This window comes from Balaenoptera borealis, assembly GCF_965194805.1.
Source record: "Balaenoptera borealis genome assembly, chromosome: 6".
NCBI classification, from domain to species: domain Eukaryota; kingdom Metazoa; phylum Chordata; class Mammalia; order Artiodactyla; family Balaenopteridae; genus Balaenoptera; species Balaenoptera borealis.
In genome coordinates, this window is record NC_138863.1 from 61,124,220 (window position 1) to 61,143,171 (window position 18,952).

Genomic DNA, 18,952 nt, shown 5'->3' on the forward strand with positions numbered 1-18,952 from the left:
CCCGACACCCTCTCCAGCATTTATTGTTTGTAGATTTTTTGATGATGGCCATTCTGACTGGTGTGAGGTGATACCTCATTGTGGTTTTGTTTTGCATTTCTCTAATGATTAGTGATGTTGAGCAACCTTTCACGTGTTTGTTGGCAACCTGTATGTCTTCTTTGGAGAAATGTCTATTTAGGTCTTCTGCCCATTTTTGGATTCGGTTGTTTGTTTTTTTGATATTGAGCTGCATGAGCTGCTTATAAATTTTGGGGATTAATCCTTTGTCAGTTGCTTGGTTTGCAAATATTTTCTCCCACTCTGAGGGTTGTCTTTTTGTCTTGTTTATGGTTTCCTTTGCTGTGCAAAAGCTTTTAAGTTTCATTAGGTCCCATTTGTTTATTTTTGTTTTTATTTCCATTTCTCTAGGAGGTGGGTCAAAAAGGATCTTGCTGTGATGTATGTCATAGAGTGTTCTGCCTGTGTTTTCCTCTAAGAGTTTTATAGTGTCTGGCCTTACATTTAGGTCTTTAATCCATTTTGAGTTTATTTTTGTGTATGGTATTAGGGAGTTTTCTAATTTCATTCTTTTACATGGAGCTGTCCAGTTTTCCTGGCACCACTTACTGAAGAGGCTGTCTTTTCTCCATTGTATATTCTTTCCTCCTTTATCATAGGTAAGGTGACCATATGATGCACATTATTTTTTAAACCAGATGGAAGTTTTGTTGGCTCTGACTTCCCGATTAGAAATGCAAGCAAGCAGCTCTCACTTTCTAAGGGCAGCAGAAAATCACAGTAGAGCTTCTCACTTTGGAAATAGATATAACCTTTGGGATTATAAACAGAGAATTATAAACAGAGTGTGCGTTTTCAAATTTTAAATCTTCATTGGGAGCATTAACCAAACTTATTTTATATCTGTATTAAAATCTTCTCAAAAAAGACTTAATAGTTCAGAATTTATGACTTAGATGTGATACGTTTTTTTGTTGTTGTTGTATCTATAACTCGAACTTTAGATTGAATAATTTCTCCACCCTTCTTTAGGTGGGGATGGGATAAGAGTGTATGCATGTGGATACAGTTACTCAGTCAATATCTGTTATGGATGCTTATGAGTAATGTATATGTAACAGTAGGTTTCAAATAATTTTTCTCATTGTTCTCATAGTTAAGCCATTCTTATCAGGCCATATGTTTTCATTTTTCTATTAGAAAGTCTCCCTTTATATATGTATAAATGTATACATATATGTTACACATACATATATTACATGTCCATATCAGACATAAATATAATTGAGTGTTTAGGGCTTCCCTAGTGGCGCAGTGGTTAAGAATCCGCCTGCCAGTGCAGGGGAAATGGGTTCGAGTCCTGGTCCGGGAAGATCCCACATGCCGTGGAGCAACTAAGCCCGTGTACCACAACTACTGAGCCTGTGCTCTAGAGCCCACGAGCTGCATCTACTGAACCCCACGTGCTCTAGAGCCCGTACTCCGCAACAAGAGAAGCCACCGCAATGAGAAGCCCGTGCACCGCAATGAAGAGTAGTCCCTGCTCGCTGCAACTAGAGAAAGCCCGTGGGTAGCCACAAAGACCCAACACAGCCAAAAATAATAAATGAAAATAAATAAATTTATTAAAAAAAATATATATATAATTGAGTGTTTAATTATGATATCTGTTGTGTACAGGAATAATATCAATACTTTATCAACTTAGAATTTTTCCAATTACTTTAACATGCACTATTACCATCTCCTATAAAATGGGTAGATGAGAAACAGAAGCTCAGCTAACTCTCACCCAAAATCACACAGCTAATATATGCTGCAGTTTTCATGTACTCCCAAATATTTTGATTTTAAAGAAAAGACCAACTCCTTTTGTTCTATAATGCTGTCTTAGGGAATCAAATCAAGGCCTTCTCCATGTGTCAAAATAAATCTAGATGAGCCCATTCAACTTTGTAGTGGCTTTTCTTTCTTTTTTTAAAATATTACATAGATATATATCATAGAAATTTAGCATATATCTGAATATATATACATATATATGTTATTAGGTATAATTAATGTATTAAAAAAACTTAGCTGTCAGCTTAATGAGTTTTAACAATTGTATACACCCATGAAATCACCACTCAAGAGTGAGATAAAGAACATTTCACCCCAGAAAATTAATTCATGCCTCTTTCCAGTCAATCATTCCTCCCCTCCCCTAGGCAGCCACTGTTCTGATTTCTGTCAACAGTTTTGTTTCTTCTTGGATTTCATATCAACAGACTCGCATGAAATGCATTCTTTTATGGTCTGCCTCTCTAGCTTAACAGAGTGTTTTCAAGAGTCATCCTTGTTATTGTGTGGGTATCAGTATTGGTTTTTTTTGTTTGTTTGTTTTTAATTTTACTGAGCATTATTCCATGGTATGAATTAACTACAATTTGCTTGTCCATTCTTCTATTGATGGACATTTGGGTTGTTTCCAGTTTTTATCTATTATAAATAAGGTTGTTATAAACATTCTTGTACAAGTATTTTTGTCAACATATGTTTTCATTTTTCTTGGGTGACTAAGAGTAGACTAGGGTAGATGTATGTTCAATTTAAAAGAAACTGCCCGTTGGTTCTTTGAAGTGGGTGGACCATTCTACAGTCTCATCAGCAGTGTACAAATATTCCAGTTACTCCACATCCTCAACAATGTTTGATATTTTTAGTCTTTTTGTTTTAGTCATTCTGCTTGGTGTGAAGTGATATCTTGCTGTGGTTTTAATTTGCATTTCCCTGATGCCTAAAGATATTGAGCATCCTTTCATGTGTTTATTGGCTTTTTACATCTTTTTCAGTGAAGTATCTGTTCCAGTCTTCTGCCTATTTTTATTAGGTTATTCATATTTTGTTATTGATTTGTAGGAGTTCTTTATAAATCATGGATACAATCCTTTGTCAGGTGTATGTGTTATGAATATTTTTCCCAGGCTGTGACTTGCCTATTAATTATCTTAATAGTCTCTGTGTCGGTTTTATAAAAGAAAAAGATGATGTGGAGTTTCTTAGACACATTCATAAACCTAAGTGGGAAAAAATTTAATGTCTTTCTGAGTCAACAAAGCAGAAAGTTTAAAAGTCTAAAGGGACTGACCTACATGTATTTTCTAATCGTCTCTCTGGTTTTTATGTTGTTAAACTTAGCCAGAGCACTTACCTGACTGATCACATTACCTCTTTCAGGGAGTAGATACTTCTGAATGGATAAGTCATAAAACTCAAAATGTATTTATTGCTCACCAGAGGACTGATGTAACCCCATTATGCTGCAGGTGTTTTCATAGCCCTGTATGAACATACCTCCTGGAGAACAAATCCCTTCCCTTGGTATCTTGCTTTCAATCTGCGTAACGCTCTCACCTTAGGTTAGTGCACAAGAACTCCGTGAGGTTGTTGGAATCTCTGTTGTCATATTAGAAAGCCAAGGAATGGAAAGCTTATGACCTATCTAAGGTTACAAAGTTAACGACCATATAGGTCAACAGCCTTCCAAACCTGGAATCTTTCTACTCTTCTGTCTTTGGCCTGTATGTGCACATGGGCACACACACACACCCATACCCATGCCCGTATAGGTGCAGCAAGAGGTCCACTTGTTAGTTGGTGCATTTACTAATCCTGGGAGCCACAGTTGGTAGCTAGCCAGCTCCCTAAGCCATGTCTTCCTTGGCAAGCTGAGCTTGCACATCTCTGTAAAGAGCTGTTTGGAAATAGTTTCTCCAACTCCCATCCCCAGGAACCAGTGTGGTCTCAACTTTATGCTTGCATACTTACGTGAACACACATACATATGCACACACATTAAACGTCCACATATATTTATGTCATAGTTGCGTATCATCATGCTTTAACCTGAAATTTTATTTATCTTGGTGTCTGTTATTTCAGATCACTAGCTTTAATTGGTTAGATTTTTTTGATGTTCATATATGTGTATGTTGATAAGCCTTTTAAAAGTTTTGGATCCACAGATAACTAGTGCTAACTAGTTTTTAAAAATTCATTTAAAGTGTATGAATTACCAAGTTTACCATGGGGAAGAATGTGTGAAAGAGGACCTACTCTGTAAAAAGAGTCATTGTTTCTAAGGCCAGTTCTGTTTCTTATTTGTGGTGCTCGTGGGGGGGTTGTTTTTTGTTTTGTTTTTTTTTTTGTTTTGTTTTTTGTTTTTGAATAGTTAATACATTCATATGATTCAGAATTCAAAAGATATAATAGCATATGCTTTGCAAATTCTTTCTCCTGGCTATTTATTTCTCCTTCCAGGGGAGCAACCAATGTTTTCATCTCTAAGCTATTCTGGTTTTGATAAACTTAGGTAAATTTTGATATATTTGTAATCAATGGGTACCTAATACTTTATGTTCTGTTTATGACACTTGGCATGATTTTATTACCTAATCTTATTGCCTGATTAAAAGCATATAATTATTTCTACTTAACTGTTTACTTATGGGCATTTAAAATTTTTTTTCTGTTTAATTTTATTGCTTTTTAAAATAGCAAACATTAGCATATTTGTAAAAATACAGGTAATTCTTTTATTGAAAAGTTACTATATTTTTATTTCACAATTTAACATTTCTGAAATTCTGTATATTCAGTGATTATATTTAGTTTTTTCCCTGTGGAAAGCTGTTATTAAATTCATGATATCACTTACAATCAGTAGCATCTTAATATAGAGGAGAAATGATATTTTCCTGGTGTGTTTGTTTCTCAGAGGGGAAAAAGTTAAGGATGTGATAACATCATAATCCTCATTCTTTGTCACTACATTCCCTACCAGAGTGATTGAATTAATTGCAGATCTTATTCCCCCTGCCCCCTGTTCCCAGTTTAATATGTATGAGAGTGGTTAACCTCAGCGTTTAAAAAAGGACAGTCTGTATTTGCCTTGTATGTTTTCCTTCAAGTGTTATAAAATATCCAAAGTTTTAGACAAATTGGATAGCAGTCTTTATTACTCAGTGTTTCTGTTACTGAATTCAGATTCAGCTGCTCGCCTCTTGAAAGCCAGTACTTGAGAGGCAAGTAAGTGTTGGTTGGAAAAGGAAAGGTTGCTTTAGGAGGCCGGCAGTCTGGGCAGAAGGCGGACTCCTGTCCAAAAACCAACTTCAAAGATTCTGCTCAACCATGAAAGTTTTTAAAGGGAGAATCATTTGGGGAGGGGGTCAGAGTCTTCCTCATCTTCCACTGTGTACCTTTCTTCTGATTGTTTGGTGGTGAGGTAACCAGGCGGTGTTCCAGGAATCCTGTGCTCAACCTGAAGTTACCGTCCTCCACCTGGGTAGGGACCTTAGTTCCTGCAGAAGAACTCAAAGGTATTTTGTTACGTATATTCCTTGAGGAGGCACCAGGACCCTGCCCCATGGCTGCACTATTGTTTCTTGACTGCTCCTGCTTTGTTTCTGTGTTCCCTCCCTTCCCTGAAAAGCAACTGTTTGAATCTGCCCTTTGGAACTAAGGGAAGGTCAAGGAGGCTGAATGAAGCCTATTTCCTACAAACTAGAAACAGGGGACCCAGAAAGGATTTGTACCTAGGAGTGCCCCACGGGGTCTTGTTCCATTTCATCTGGAATAGTATTTGTCTACATATTCCTAGGTCTATCATAAAGTTCCTTTTTTTTTTTTTTTTTAATGCCTATTAATTTCTAGTACCATTTTTATTTTATTTTATTTATTTTTATTTTTGGCTGTGTTGGGTCTTTGTTTCTGTGTGAGGGCTTTCTCTAGTTGTGGCAAGCGGGGGCCACTCTTCATCGCGGTGCACGGGCCTCTCACTATCGCAGCCTCTCTCGTTGTGGAGCACAGGCTCCAGATGCTCAGGCTCAGTAGTTGTGGCTCACAGGCCTAGTTGCTCCGCGGCATGTGGGATCTTCCCAGACCAGGGCTCAAACCCATGTCCCCTGCATTGGCAGGCAGATTCTCAACCGCTGCGCCACCAGGGAAGCCCCTATCATAAAGTTCTTAAAAATGATTATTAATTTTAAGAGCATATACAGACTATGAAATTGGTAGAAATTTTCTCCTTCAATCATAGTAGAGTACATGCATAGGTGTGAAATAAACTCACAGTGTGTGCCTTGATCATACTGTCATTGTTTCATTGTTTACACACTTATTTGTCATATTTCATATATATATATATGTTTAGTTTTGTGGTTGTTTCCAGTGCGTTGCTGGGACTTAGTAAATGTGCTGGGTAACAGATCTTCAAAGCATGCAATGGTTAATGTGTTTGTGTTTCCTTCTTTTAGTTGTACTGTTTTAATTGAAAGCCTATTACATGTACCCGTAGAAAGAAATTTGAAGAATTGTTAAAGAAATACAAACCTCAGTAAACTGGCAGTTATTTCCAAAAGAGTCTGTGAGAGAGGGAGGAGGAGGAGGGAGCTGTGGCTGGGGGGAGTGCTAGTTGGAGTATTCCTGCTCTGCAGGATGTTATAATTTACTAATTGTTAAAAACATGAAAGAACTTTGTATTTATTTAAACATAACGTCCATGTTTAATGATTCACGCCCAGGGGTTGACATCATCTGGTGGTGGCAAATTTGGGGGATTATAATAAAAATTGTTTCTTTTTTTAATTTAATCTGCTTTAGTTTAGAACATAAAGCACATTTTCCCAAAGATAGCCTTTGCAACAATTATTTAAACAAGAGATTTCAGGGAAGTAGTAAACTTTTTCGATTGGTTTGGTCTTTAATGCTAGCTACGGGGAGCAATTACTTGGATTATCATTTTGACATAATTTTTCACCCAGCAATCCTTTTGAAAGTATTGTTTGCTTCGATTGAAACATTGAAATACTTCCTCCTGCGGACAGTGCCCTAGATTAAAAGAGAGAGAAACACAGGCAAACCAACATGTAAAATTGGGTCAGTCGTCATTCAGGGGCCTGTGTGCCAGTGGTCTGGATTGTGTCGAGTTGGGAGTCGCAGGAAGTCCACAGAGAGACAGCAAATTGCTGCACCCTCTGTGCTTGGTGGACAAAAAGAGGATTAGGGCCCTGAGGAATCCAAGACAGTAAGTGTCTCACAAAGAGGAAAGGAATCTTGTGTCAGTGTTGGCAGTTGTGGATGTTGATAGGAATAAGGGATGAGGATTGGAACAGGAGTATTTAGTTGGTTTATAGCCCCTGGCCAGTTAGGAGAATGGGCTGGGACTTGTTGCTCCCCCTTGGAAAAGGGGGTCTGGGAGGGCTGTGGGTTTTAGAAAAATGAACGGGAATGTGGGTGAAGGTAGAGTACTGAAGTGGCATTGAATGTTGCTCGTGAGTATTTTTTTTTTTTTATAACTTTTTGTTTTAATTTTTATAAATTTATTTTATTTATTTTTGGCTGCGTTGGGTTTTCATTGCCGCACATGGGCTTTCTCTGGTTGCGGTGAGCGCGGGCTGCTCTTTGTTGTGGTGCACAGGCTTCTCATTGCAGTGGCTTCTCTTGTTGTGGAGCATGGGCTCTAGGCGCGTGGGCTTCAGTAGTTGTGACACGTGGGCTCAGTAGTTGTGGCTCGCAAGCTCTAGAGCGCAGGCTCAGTAGTTGTGGTGCACGGGCTCAGTTGCTCTGCGGCATGTGGGATCCTCCTGGACCAGGGCTTGAACCCGTGTCCCCTGCATTGGCAGGCGGATTCTTAACCACTGCACCACCAGGGAAGCCCCTGCTCGTGAGTTCTATGGGTGTTGTTTGTAGTCCACCCATACCTGTGGAGTTAGAATCACCAGTGAGGTACCCGTTTCCTGTTTCACATGTGACATGCTATTACAGTGAAGTTATGATTATATAATGTAATATGATTATACGAATGTGGTTCTGATTATATAATGTAAACAGCTACACATGAGATGAAGATGTGCAAATGAGATTTTTTTCACTTCATGAATGGAGATGTATATATATTTATGTTTTTAAATTTTTATTTATTTTTATATATCCATATGTACACACATACACATAAACACTTTTTTTCTTTCTCACAGAAACCAAAAAAGGAGTTGGTAGCAGTTTTGTTAAACATTCCCCCCCCCCAACTAGTTAACAGATTTCAGGTGCAAATACACTTTCATTAGCCAAATTCAAATATCTCTGTCAGTCACCCACCGCTAGAGAGTGTGGAGTGTGGCTTTGATTTGCCCTCTCGTTCTCATGGTAACTAGATGTTCCATTTCCCAGCTCTGTCTTTGAACAGTGTTTCTGGTTTGGTCTTGAAATGATACTGCAATTGTCCTTCCAAATTATCTTCTTTTGTGTGGGTGTAGTTGTAGATCTGTCTCAGAGTTTTGTTCAGGATAGTACATTTTAGAATTTGAACCAGAGGAGACTTTTCCCCTTTGACTTAAGGCACCTCTGTGGGGCAGAAACACCTCTGTGTTGATTGCTCTGCAGTCCAGTGAAGCAGAAGCAGGTGGCTGAGCTAAGGAGAACGCTTGCTAAGAAGAGGAAAGAAACTGTTGTAGATCCGAGTTTTAGCTCCAGCTTGCTAAAAGATACCAATCAATCTTCTACCATCTCTTTCCCTTTCATTGGCTCTCATGCTGCCACATCTGGCTTCACTTTTGTTTTCCAAATGAGTTTATTAGTTTTGCCATTTTGCATATGGCTGGGTTAACCCTGGAAAGACTGCTCTGGGAAACACTCCTGACATTTCAAATAGAAACAAAGCTTGAGACAGAGTTTCGGGCCATCCCTGTGAGCCCCTCCCGCATAGGCCAAAGCATCGGACTCTCATTCCCCCATGAAGAGGGAAGCGTAAAGTGGTACAATGTGGAGGCGTCTCCGGATTTTTCTTGCCTGTACTTTCGGTGGGGCTGATTTGGAAATCTGCTCTATCTCTCCTTTCTTGCCTGCAGGCTGGTGGCTCTCAGGTCATCTTTACTAACCCTCTGGAGATAGTCAAGATTCGCCTGCAGGTAGCTGGAGAGATCACCACAGGACCCAGGGTCAGTGCCCTGAATGTGCTCCGGGACCTGGGACTCTTTGGTCTGTATAAGGTGGGTAGATTCCCTTGGGTTATCTCAGTAGAGAGGTTGTAATATACTCAATAGAAATGTGAAAAAATGTGGAGCCAGACTTCTCCCCCGCCAAATGGAAAAGCAATCTTGTCCAGCAGGGTAGTCCCTGGAGTAGAAAATCAAACAAAAAGGAAAAACCAGGACACTTCTATTAGAAGCAGTGGGATATACAAACACGCTCTCCTGTTGTCATCTTCAGGCCTTTATGAAGCTGCCAGCAGGGATGCCAGCCCTGCAGACCTGCTGGCTGCAGGCTCACAGCCTTTTATTTGACGGTGGGTTTGGGAAGTTTCTTTGGTGTTCTTTTTGGGCTGGTTTAGGACTTCAAAATAGTCTTAGGTTTATTTTGAGTCTGAGTTATCTCTATTGTTATCTTCCCAGTAGGAGCTTCTCTTTGTCTTAATAATTTGACCACAGTGAAACAGTAGTAGAGTTTGGTAGGATTCAGGTCTTTAAGAAGTTAAGTGGTGGGATTTGTCAATAATGAATTCCATTTAAAAACACAAAACAAAACAAAACCAGAGTGTACTGTGCTTTAGCAAAATGCCAGTCAACAGATTCCTTCCCCACAGGTGTACTTACTCCCATCATTACAGATCAGATGTAATGGAGCAGAAGCTATTATTTTTCTTAAACAAGGAAGAATATTTCTTTCTATTCTTTTGCCTGGTATGAAGGGGGTATACCTAAATTTAGCTTTTATAGACAACTGTGTTTCCACAGCATCTGATTTACTTATAGATCCATCACAGTAGAAGTGTGTAAATTGGCTTCTGTAGCTACAAATCGGAAATTAGAAATTCTCTAGATTAGAATCACACGGCTACAAGGTTCTTAGGAGACCAGGAAACCAATGATGAATGTCCTGAGAGAGTTTTGTACATACTCCCTCCCCTCCACCCCCAACTTCCATCCTTTTGGAATTCCCTTTGAGAGCTGATTTTATTAAAGTTGTTTCTCTCTGTATCATCTTTCAGAGAGTCCCAGGAATTTTTTTTGTAATGTTTGAGTTTGTCTTTTAAAAACAGAGCCATCGGGGACACAAGTACCAAAGACGGAGTTTTTGCCTGGCTAGCTAAAGCCTGGGGCGTAGAATAGTGGGGTTGAGGAAGGTGTTCATTGCAACCTCAGTCAATGAGACAAGCTGTCCCTGGTTGGATTTCTACTCCCAGGGAAATTTCCTGCTCAAATATTTTGTCTGGGTTTCCCCCGTCCTCTGCTATTTAAGGACGTGGGGAATGAGGAGGGAAGATTGGTGGTTTCTTTTTCCCCTTCCCTAAAATAGTCACTTTCCTTTTCCACTGCTCCTGTCCATAGCTTCTTACCTGATACTTCAGGGACTCAAAGCTGAGGTGGGTTGAATTGGTAATTTGTTAGTTTTTGGGGCTGCCTTTGCTGGTTGCTTTGAAATCAGGCTATTAATATTGGGTTTCTAAGTCTGTTCCCACCCACACCCCCTCCCCCTGGCACTCACCAAAGCCAAACAGAACAAGCAGCCTAGAGATTTGAGCACTGAATTTTTATTAACCTTAAAATCTGAATCTATACTGGAAATGCCAGAAAATTCTTAGTTGTCAGAATACCATCATTACCCAGTTAACTAACTCTAGGACTCCTGGGTCCACCAGTGTTTCTCAAACTTTGAGCCATGTCTCTATTTCCCTGTGCCCGGCTGGTTCTCCCGTTTCCCTTCCACATCAGTCCCAATGCTGTTTGAGGGACATCTCAGGCTTGTCACCCTGGATCCCTCGTGGGCATTCACACCTTGTTTACACAACTGTTTTGCACTGTTTCCTCACTGTGTGACAGGGTGCCAAAGCGTGCTTCCTCCGAGACATTCCCTTCTCTGCAATCTATTTTCCTGTTTATGCTCACTGCAAACTACTTCTGGCTGATGAAAACGGACACGTGGGAGGTATATATCTCCTTGCAGCTGGAGCCATGGCAGGTAACTACAATTTTTTTTTTAAACCAAAAGAGTCCCCGCCTCCCCCTACATTCTCTTTAAGAAGTACAGAATCTGTATGTGCTTTCCCCCTTTATTTCTGGAAAGGTTATTGTTTGTATCTGACTTAGTTTAAATATGATCGCTTTTTCTCCTTTGCGAGGTGTGCTGTAATTCTGTTGAGAGTTAATTACATTTGCATAATGTGGATAAACAGCTTAATGCAGCTTAGCAACTCAGAGCCAAATTAGCTCTGCCCATCTCAATTGGGCTTTCATCAGTAAAATGTTTCTTAGCCTCCTCTGCCCCGAAACCTTGGGTGCAGCCAAGCTAAGCATTAAGATGGAAAAATTCTTCATCAAATCAGTTGCTTTGTTGTACCTCATCCTGACGCACAGGTCTAAGCATGCTCTCACTTCCTAATTCTGTATATTGGAATCAACACGATTGGGCTCAAAATTGAGTTTGCTTCAGGAAGCTGTTCCTGTTCCTTCTGCCATCGTCCTCATCAGACCCAAGTGAGCCGTACGTCCCCAGCACACTACCCTGCACTCCGTTGGCATCTCTTCTCTGTCCCTTAACACTTTTTGTCTTTTATTAATGGTTGTTTGCATAAGTTTTACCCTCTGTACTGGACTGGAAGCTCCTTGAGGGCAGGGGTTTCATTCTGTTCATCCTTGCCTTCCCTGCGTGGCCAACATAGTAATAATAGGAGCTCAGTAAATGTCAACGGAACGAATGAAAATCTTCTTCTGGTCTAAGATACCAGATTAAGCACAGAAGAGATTCCATCTGAAAGAGGAGCCTAACAAGTGCAGGAAGGTACTAAGACGCTTCCTCCTGATCTCATGCTCCAGCCTTCCTCTTGAGCTGTGAGGGAGCTGCCTCGGGATAGAAGGGGAGGACCAGGCGTCCTTTATTGCACCAGCCCTCAGATGTGACAGAAGAAGGAAAGGGCGCATGTTTGCTCCCCGTTACAGCTGGTCAGGGAGAGAAATGGGCAAGGTGAATGAACACAAACCCAGGGCTGTCCCCAGATGCTTAGGGTGGCTCTTACCGCTTGGCTCCTGGCACTGCTGTGTGGCTCACTGGGTACCTTCTCCTCTGGCTTGCTGGCTAAGCACAGCAGGATAGCCCGAGCACTCCCTGGACTGTGGTGTGTGGCAGGAGCCCTTGCTTCCAGGGGTGTCGGGTGGGCATGTTACTCTTCTCATCCACGATGATAGGGAATGACTTGTGATGATCAAGAAACTCTCCCAGGGAGCCTTGAGCCCTTATTTGGGGCAGTCACTTGCAGTTATAATTTGAAAGCCAGTAAAGCTGCCTGCTCAGTCTTGGCACCGAGTGATCATCCAGTTCCTTTTGGGTGTTCACCAAAGCCTCCCCATTTTAAGTGAGGGCCAGCAAATCTTCCCCCCAGTCTTTTCTCTCTGCTGTCCAGGCAGCAGCAAAGAACAGTCTAATCATGGACAGGTGTTTTGCCAGTGGTTGATGGAACCAAGTAAACATTTTCATGGAACTGTCAGCACCAGCTTCTTGCCCACAGACATTCGATGTCAGTTTTCAGAATGAGAGATGAATTGTTCTAATTTTTACTTGTAAAGCTTTGCTGGCAGGCACTGAGAACATTCAGAATTCAGAACATTCCAAAGGCGGCAGTTTACCTAGTTCTGTCTGAACAACGTAGAGGGCTCTGCGGGGGGATGTTTGCATCGTCTCTAACAGAAACCCCGCCCCCCAGAGTCGCCGGCTCCATCTGCCTAGTGACCATTCGGTGATATTGAGGCCAAATTGAATTTCTTCCCCCTGAGGAAGATTATGTTGCTCCTTTGTTCCCTGTTTTGTTTTATAAGTGAAAGGTGTGGTTGTGAAATCCATCTCGTGTGTCCTGCTGCTGATGAATCTTAACATGGCCCCGGGGAGCTGGGGCACAGGGGACGGATGACAAGGCCTTTTGATGATCATGTTCCCTTACGTTCCTTAACTGCTTGCCTGGCCCCTTCTGCTTCAGTTGTAATGACTTCTGTCATGTAAGCATGTCTGAAAGGGGCACAGTCAACTCTCAAGTTAGCCCCTCAAACGGGTGAGTGGATATATGAGTGTTGATATTCACCTTGCACAGTAAGGTGACAGGAATCAGCAAAAGACACTACATCTTGGTATCAGATATATTTAGCAGCTCATTAAATTGGCATTATCCTCATTTTTTCTATTATACATGAAAACACTGTATCTTATTTAAGAAAAGAAAGGAGGTAAAATAATTGAAACCTAAAGGAGAACACTTGGGGATTGTCCTAGTAATATTGCTGCATTTTTTCCTCTCACAGTTCTTCAGGATCATGCAATATAGAGTGATTTTCCTAATTCAGAAAGAAAAAAAAAGAGCTTTGCCCTGACCCCATTGAAGCAGCTAATAGGCTTATAGATCCTTTTTCCATTAGCGCCCAGGTATCTATTTAAGAAGCTTCCAGTTAAAGCTGCTAATTGTATTGTTAGTTTTAGCAGTATGTCTATCCTTTGTTAAGGTACTTTGGATGAATTAAATGTGCCTTTCTCCTGAAAGGTGTGCCTGCCGCTTCTCTGGTGACCCCTGCTGATGTCATCAAGACAAGACTGCAGGTGGCCGCCCGCGCTGGCCAAACGACCTACAGTGGTGTCATCGACTGTTTCAGGAAGATACTCCGGGAAGAAGGGCCCTCTGCATTTTGGAAAGGGACCGCAGGTAGGGGCTGGGGCCATGTGGAAAGGCTGGCATTGGGGTCCTGCTCCCATTCCTCACTGGTTGTCTTTGCCATAGTCATCCTGCTGTTAACTGCCCCAATCTTTCTCTTTCAGCTCGAGTGTTTCGATCCTCTCCCCAGTTTGGTGTTACTTTGGTCACCTATGAACTTCTCCAGCGGTGGTTTTACATTGATTTTGGAGGCCTGTAAGTGCAGCTTTTCAACTCCCTTATAAAGAAAGCACCAAAACCCCAAACAGGTCTTTGTTCAGCCTCCTAAGGCAGTTTTGGAACAGAAACTGACAGGACAGAGGATCCTGCAGGACCAACACATTTAAAACAGACAGTGGACTTGAGAAGCTTCCGTGTTGGAGGAGTAAGACCTTGGCAGGGTGATGTTGTACAAGTATTAAGCAGCTACTTGGGGAAAGTTTAGGGAGGCAGCAAATTAAAATGTAATGTGAATAATTGTCTTCTAAGCATAAGCAGATACTGAGCTTCATGGATTTAGCTCCTTATTTGGATTTTATTATATATGGCCTTTTCTCCAGAAGTAATAAAAATTTGTATTAGTTACACTTTTGTAAACTTTCTAAGACTCAGTCAAGCCCTTTCACACCCCCAAGATTTCATTATTCACCATAATTTATTATTAGATAGGTATAGACATTCTTAGAACTGATTTACTGCAAAAAAACAAAGAAAAAAAGTTCAAAGAGAGGTTATGCCCATGGACAAAATCACTGGTGACATTTAGGCCAGAAATTGGGCCTTTTGAAGCTTAGTACTTGAAGCTTGTGCTGTGGACAAGAGGAATCACTTGAATTTGCTGGCGAAGGTTGTACCCAAAGGAAGCAATTACCAGCTTTTCAGCAGAAGATGAAATTCTGTATCTGAGTCTTTGCCTCATAAACCTGTGAACCCCTTTCCCGCTCAGAAGCCAAGTAGGGAATTAGCTGTTGAACCAAGAAGTAGAGGGACTTAACACAAAGAAAGTAAGAACAGCAATCTCACAATTCCAGGCTTTTCTATACTTTTACATCCTGGAAAAGTAAGAATTATATCTATTTCTCTCTAAGTAATTTTAGTAATAACCTTCGTGAGTCGATTACCTAAAAAGTTAGCTTTTAAAATTATGTCAAAATAAAAGAAAGATGTAAATTTTCTATGATTAATTTATGCTTAGTGTAAAAAAATTGGGAAAACAGAAAAATAGAAAAGAGAAAATCATCCTTATTCCTACTTCCCAGAGTGGTAATATTTGAGTGTATTTTTTTCTGGTCTCTTTTCTGTGGATCTATATATGTATATGAAATTGAGGCCATTTCTCTTCTTAATCAAATATGTGAATGTGTTGCTTTCAAAGTAGCTATAAATAATGACTAACGCAGCATAAATGACAAGGAACTCATTGGACAGACACTCTTCTTTGAGGCACGTGGGTCAGATTGAAAGTGCTCAGTAGTTTTCCATCTTTATCAGTCTTGAGCCCACTAACCATTGGCTTTCCCTATCAACAGCAAACCCTCTGGCTCAGAACCAACACCTAAGTCGCGCATCGCAGACCTTCCTCCTGCCAATCCCGACCACATCGGAGGATACAGACTCGCCACAGCCACTTTTGCTGGCATCGAAAACAAGTTTGGCCTTTATCTCCCCAAATTTAAACCTCCTAGTGTTGCTGTGGTTCAGCCAAAGGTAGCGGCAGCTCAGTGATGAGACAACCATCGAGTGCGGCAAAATGGCGCCCTAGAGAGAGGCCTAGGAGAGCAGCCCCGTAACGCATCCAGTCAGCTGCATGGTGCTGACTGAGCTGAGGGGTCAAACTATTGTTTCTATATGACATATACATATATTTGTTTATAAACTAATCATTTGCCCAGGAAAAAAAAAATACAACGCAGTTTGAATCTTTAGTTTTATGTGTTGAAATGTTTTCTAAGCCTTGGCATGAATTACTGTCCTAGACTGCTTTGCACAGCTTGCACTTATAGTGACTGTACATATTGTACATCTTTGTACAGAGACATCTTGGCACCTCATCCCGACAAATCACATTTATAGAATGTAATGCAGTTCTGAGTGGCTTGAGATGTACAGAATGTTTTGAAAGTGCTTTATTAAGAATCATACAAAAATAAATGTATTAAAATTAAATTCATTCTCTTATTGGTGACTTATGGAAATAAAGCATTCAGTATTGGATGTATTTAATTCCTAGCTTGTTTTCCATTCTGGAATAAAAAGGTATTTGCTGATAAGAGGCATAATGAGACAAAGTGCTGAGACCATTGAAGAAGAGACCCTTTGGAACAGATGCATGCCAGCGGATGCCGGAGGACCAGGTTAATGACTTGTGTGTGTGCTGATATGTTTCCATTTATACTTCACGTCTGTATAGATTCTCCTTTGTTCATCAATCAAAAGGCATTTCCTAGACAGCTCCTCTCCTGTCAGTGTGCATATGGAAACAGGGATGTCTCCAGCATTACTGGCTTAGTTTTACCTTCCTCTGACACAGCAAGGCAAGGGCCTAGCTTGCAAAAGAGTAAAGAATACTTTGGCAATTTTCATTCATATGGATATGATTCCAGTCAAAAATAAAATGCACACCAAGATGTATGCATGGAGTTAGATTTTCCTTCATAAAGGTACCGATAGTACTTTTTATTTTGATTCACTACCGATTCCCAATAACTAATGATCAGGTTTCCCTCTTTCCCACTTTTATAGGAAATCGTTTGATTTGGAAAGGGCTGTGGTGGAGTGAGAGGAGTGCAGAAGAAAGAGAAAAGCTCTGTCTCATAATTTGGTGGGGTCTAGGCTCTTCATTATGAATCCAAATACAAACTTATTCCAAAAGTCACTCACCAAGGGTGTGATTACTAATTTAGATCTAAACATGCATCTTGACAGCCACATCAACACTTTGCTCTGGTTGTGATTTGATGTATAGCATCAGAATTTATTTACTTTAGCAAAGTGCTTTGGGAAAACATTATTGCTATTGCCAGTGAGCCTGCATATGAGAATGTATGCAAATATTTTCAAGGGGTGAGCCTGGAGATGGACCTCCTACACATGGTTCATCAATTGATGGCTGACAGCCCTGTAACACACTATAGGCTCTCTCGAGGCCCTCCAGGAACAAAAGAATTAGCTTTGAAAGCAAGTTATTTCCAAAGGTATTCAGCTGTTCTCATTGGAATGGAATAAATAGCAATACAGTTGTTTTGCTATTACCACTGGTTAAAAGTAAGCAAGTAGTCCATGGATATGTTCTTACAAAAGATTCAGGAAAAAAACCAAAATATATATATATAGAGAGAGAGAGAGAGAGAAAGAAAGATGTGAAAGTACCCTCTTTACCCTGCTTCTCCCTTTACCCTCCCTGCCCCAGAGGTAATCACTGCTAACAGGTTAGAGTATAAATTTGTAGTCTGTTTTTCATACATATATATATATATATATATATATATAAATATATGTACATATTTGTATTTTAAAAACAGGATTATGCTATGTATGTGTTGTTCTGTGACTTGCTTTTGTTCACTTGAAGTCTTTAAGATCTTTCCAGGTCAGTTCCCAAAGATTAATTTTTAACAGCTGCATAGTATTCCAGTGTATGGGTTATGATACTTTTCACAAAAACTACCTTATTGACATTTATTCATTTTTTTCACTATTGCAAGCAATGCTGTAGTGAACAGTAAACATCTTTGTACACGTATTTTGAGTACATGTGCTAGTATTTCATTAGGATGGATATTTCAAATTGGAATTGGTACTTCACGAGATAATGGGTTTTACATTTTTATATATATTGTCACATTGTTCTTCAAAAAGGCTTTACTAATTTACTTTCCTTCTGACAGCATATGGAGAACGCCTATTTCTTTGCAACCGCAGCAAAAATGGATATTGTCAGTCTTTTACATTTTAGGCAAATCGTGATAGGTGTTTTAGTTTTCATTTTACTAATTACTAGTGAGGTCAAAATGTCTTTCCATATTTACTATCTGTGTATCTTATTACTCTAGTGCGATATACAGAAAATACATGAAAAATCTATGTGTATATGTATACACAGACACACACATAGATTTTTTTTAAACAGACAGTCATAAAGTGAACACCTATGTAACTACCCAGGTCAAGAAAGAGAACATTTCTAATACCTTAGAAGTTCCCCCACAGGATCCTCCCGTCATAACCCCTGCTGTCGTCCTTAACACCATCCCTGCTCTTCATTTCTTTATAGTTTTACCACCCACGTATACATTCCTAAACACACTATTTAGTTCCTGTTTTTGAAATTTATGTGAATCAAATTATACTGTATACTTTTGCTTCCTTTTCTAAACATTATAAGATTCATCCCTATAATTTGCTATATAAGCTATGATTTGCTTATTCCATTGTATGAATATATTACGATTTATTTTGCCATTTTACTCTGGACATCTGGGTTGTTTCCAGTTTGGGTATATTACAGACAGTGCTGCTCTGGATATTTTGTATGTGTGTTTTGGAGTATGCATTTTTAAAAGGATATATACCTAAGAGCAGAACCACAGAGGCACAAGGTTTATAAGATTCAACTTAGCTAGATCATGCCCAACTATTTCCCAGAGATGCTTGTACTGATTTACATTCCTTCAAGAGTGTATTGGCTCTTTAAGTTTTACCAATCTGTCGAGTGTATAATGTTATCTTGTGATTTTAATTAGCATTTTCCTTATATCAAATGAGGCTGACACCTTTTATATGTTCATATATATTGTCACATTGTTCTTCAAAAAGACTTCACTAATTTACTTTCCACCTCATAGCATGTGAGAATGCCTGTAAGTTTATTGGCTATTTGGATTTCATCTTTGGTGAGTGAAATGTGTGTTCAGGTTTTGTCCATTTTTCTTAATAATTGGCAGGGGGTTCTTTATATGTTCTGGATACTATTCCTTTATGAGTGGTGTTACAAAATCTTTTCCCAGTTTGTGGCTTGTCTTTTCACAATGTTTTGATTAACATTTTAATTTGAATATGTTCAAATACATCAATTTTCCCTTATGGGTAGCATGGTTTACATTTCACTTACAAATTTTTTCTCTCTCCAGGTTATGAATATGGCTGATATTTTCTTCTTAAATGCTTTTTTAGTTTTGCCTCTCTCACAGAAGTATCATCCTACTTGGAACTGTCTTTGGCATGTGGTATGAGGTAATTTATTAT

General features: G+C 39.8%; 1 protein-coding gene across 3 annotated transcripts in view; it reads left to right on the plus strand.

The window, feature by feature from the left end:
* SLC25A12 (solute carrier family 25 member 12) overlaps positions 1-15,874 on the plus strand; it is a 183,455-nt gene extending 167,581 nt beyond the window's left edge. For all 3 annotated transcript variants that reach the window (XM_082395398.1, XM_082395400.1, XM_082395399.1), the window contains 5 exons: positions 8,889-9,029; positions 10,860-10,998; positions 13,562-13,720; positions 13,834-13,924; positions 15,238-15,874. In XM_082395398.1, the coding sequence (XP_082251524.1) occupies positions 8,889-9,029; positions 10,860-10,998; positions 13,562-13,720; positions 13,834-13,924; positions 15,238-15,433 (726 nt within the window). In that variant the 3' untranslated portion in view covers positions 15,434-15,874. The remainder of the gene's footprint in view (positions 1-8,888; positions 9,030-10,859; positions 10,999-13,561; positions 13,721-13,833; positions 13,925-15,237) is intronic.
* The last annotated feature ends 3,078 nt before the right edge of the window (positions 15,875-18,952 follow it).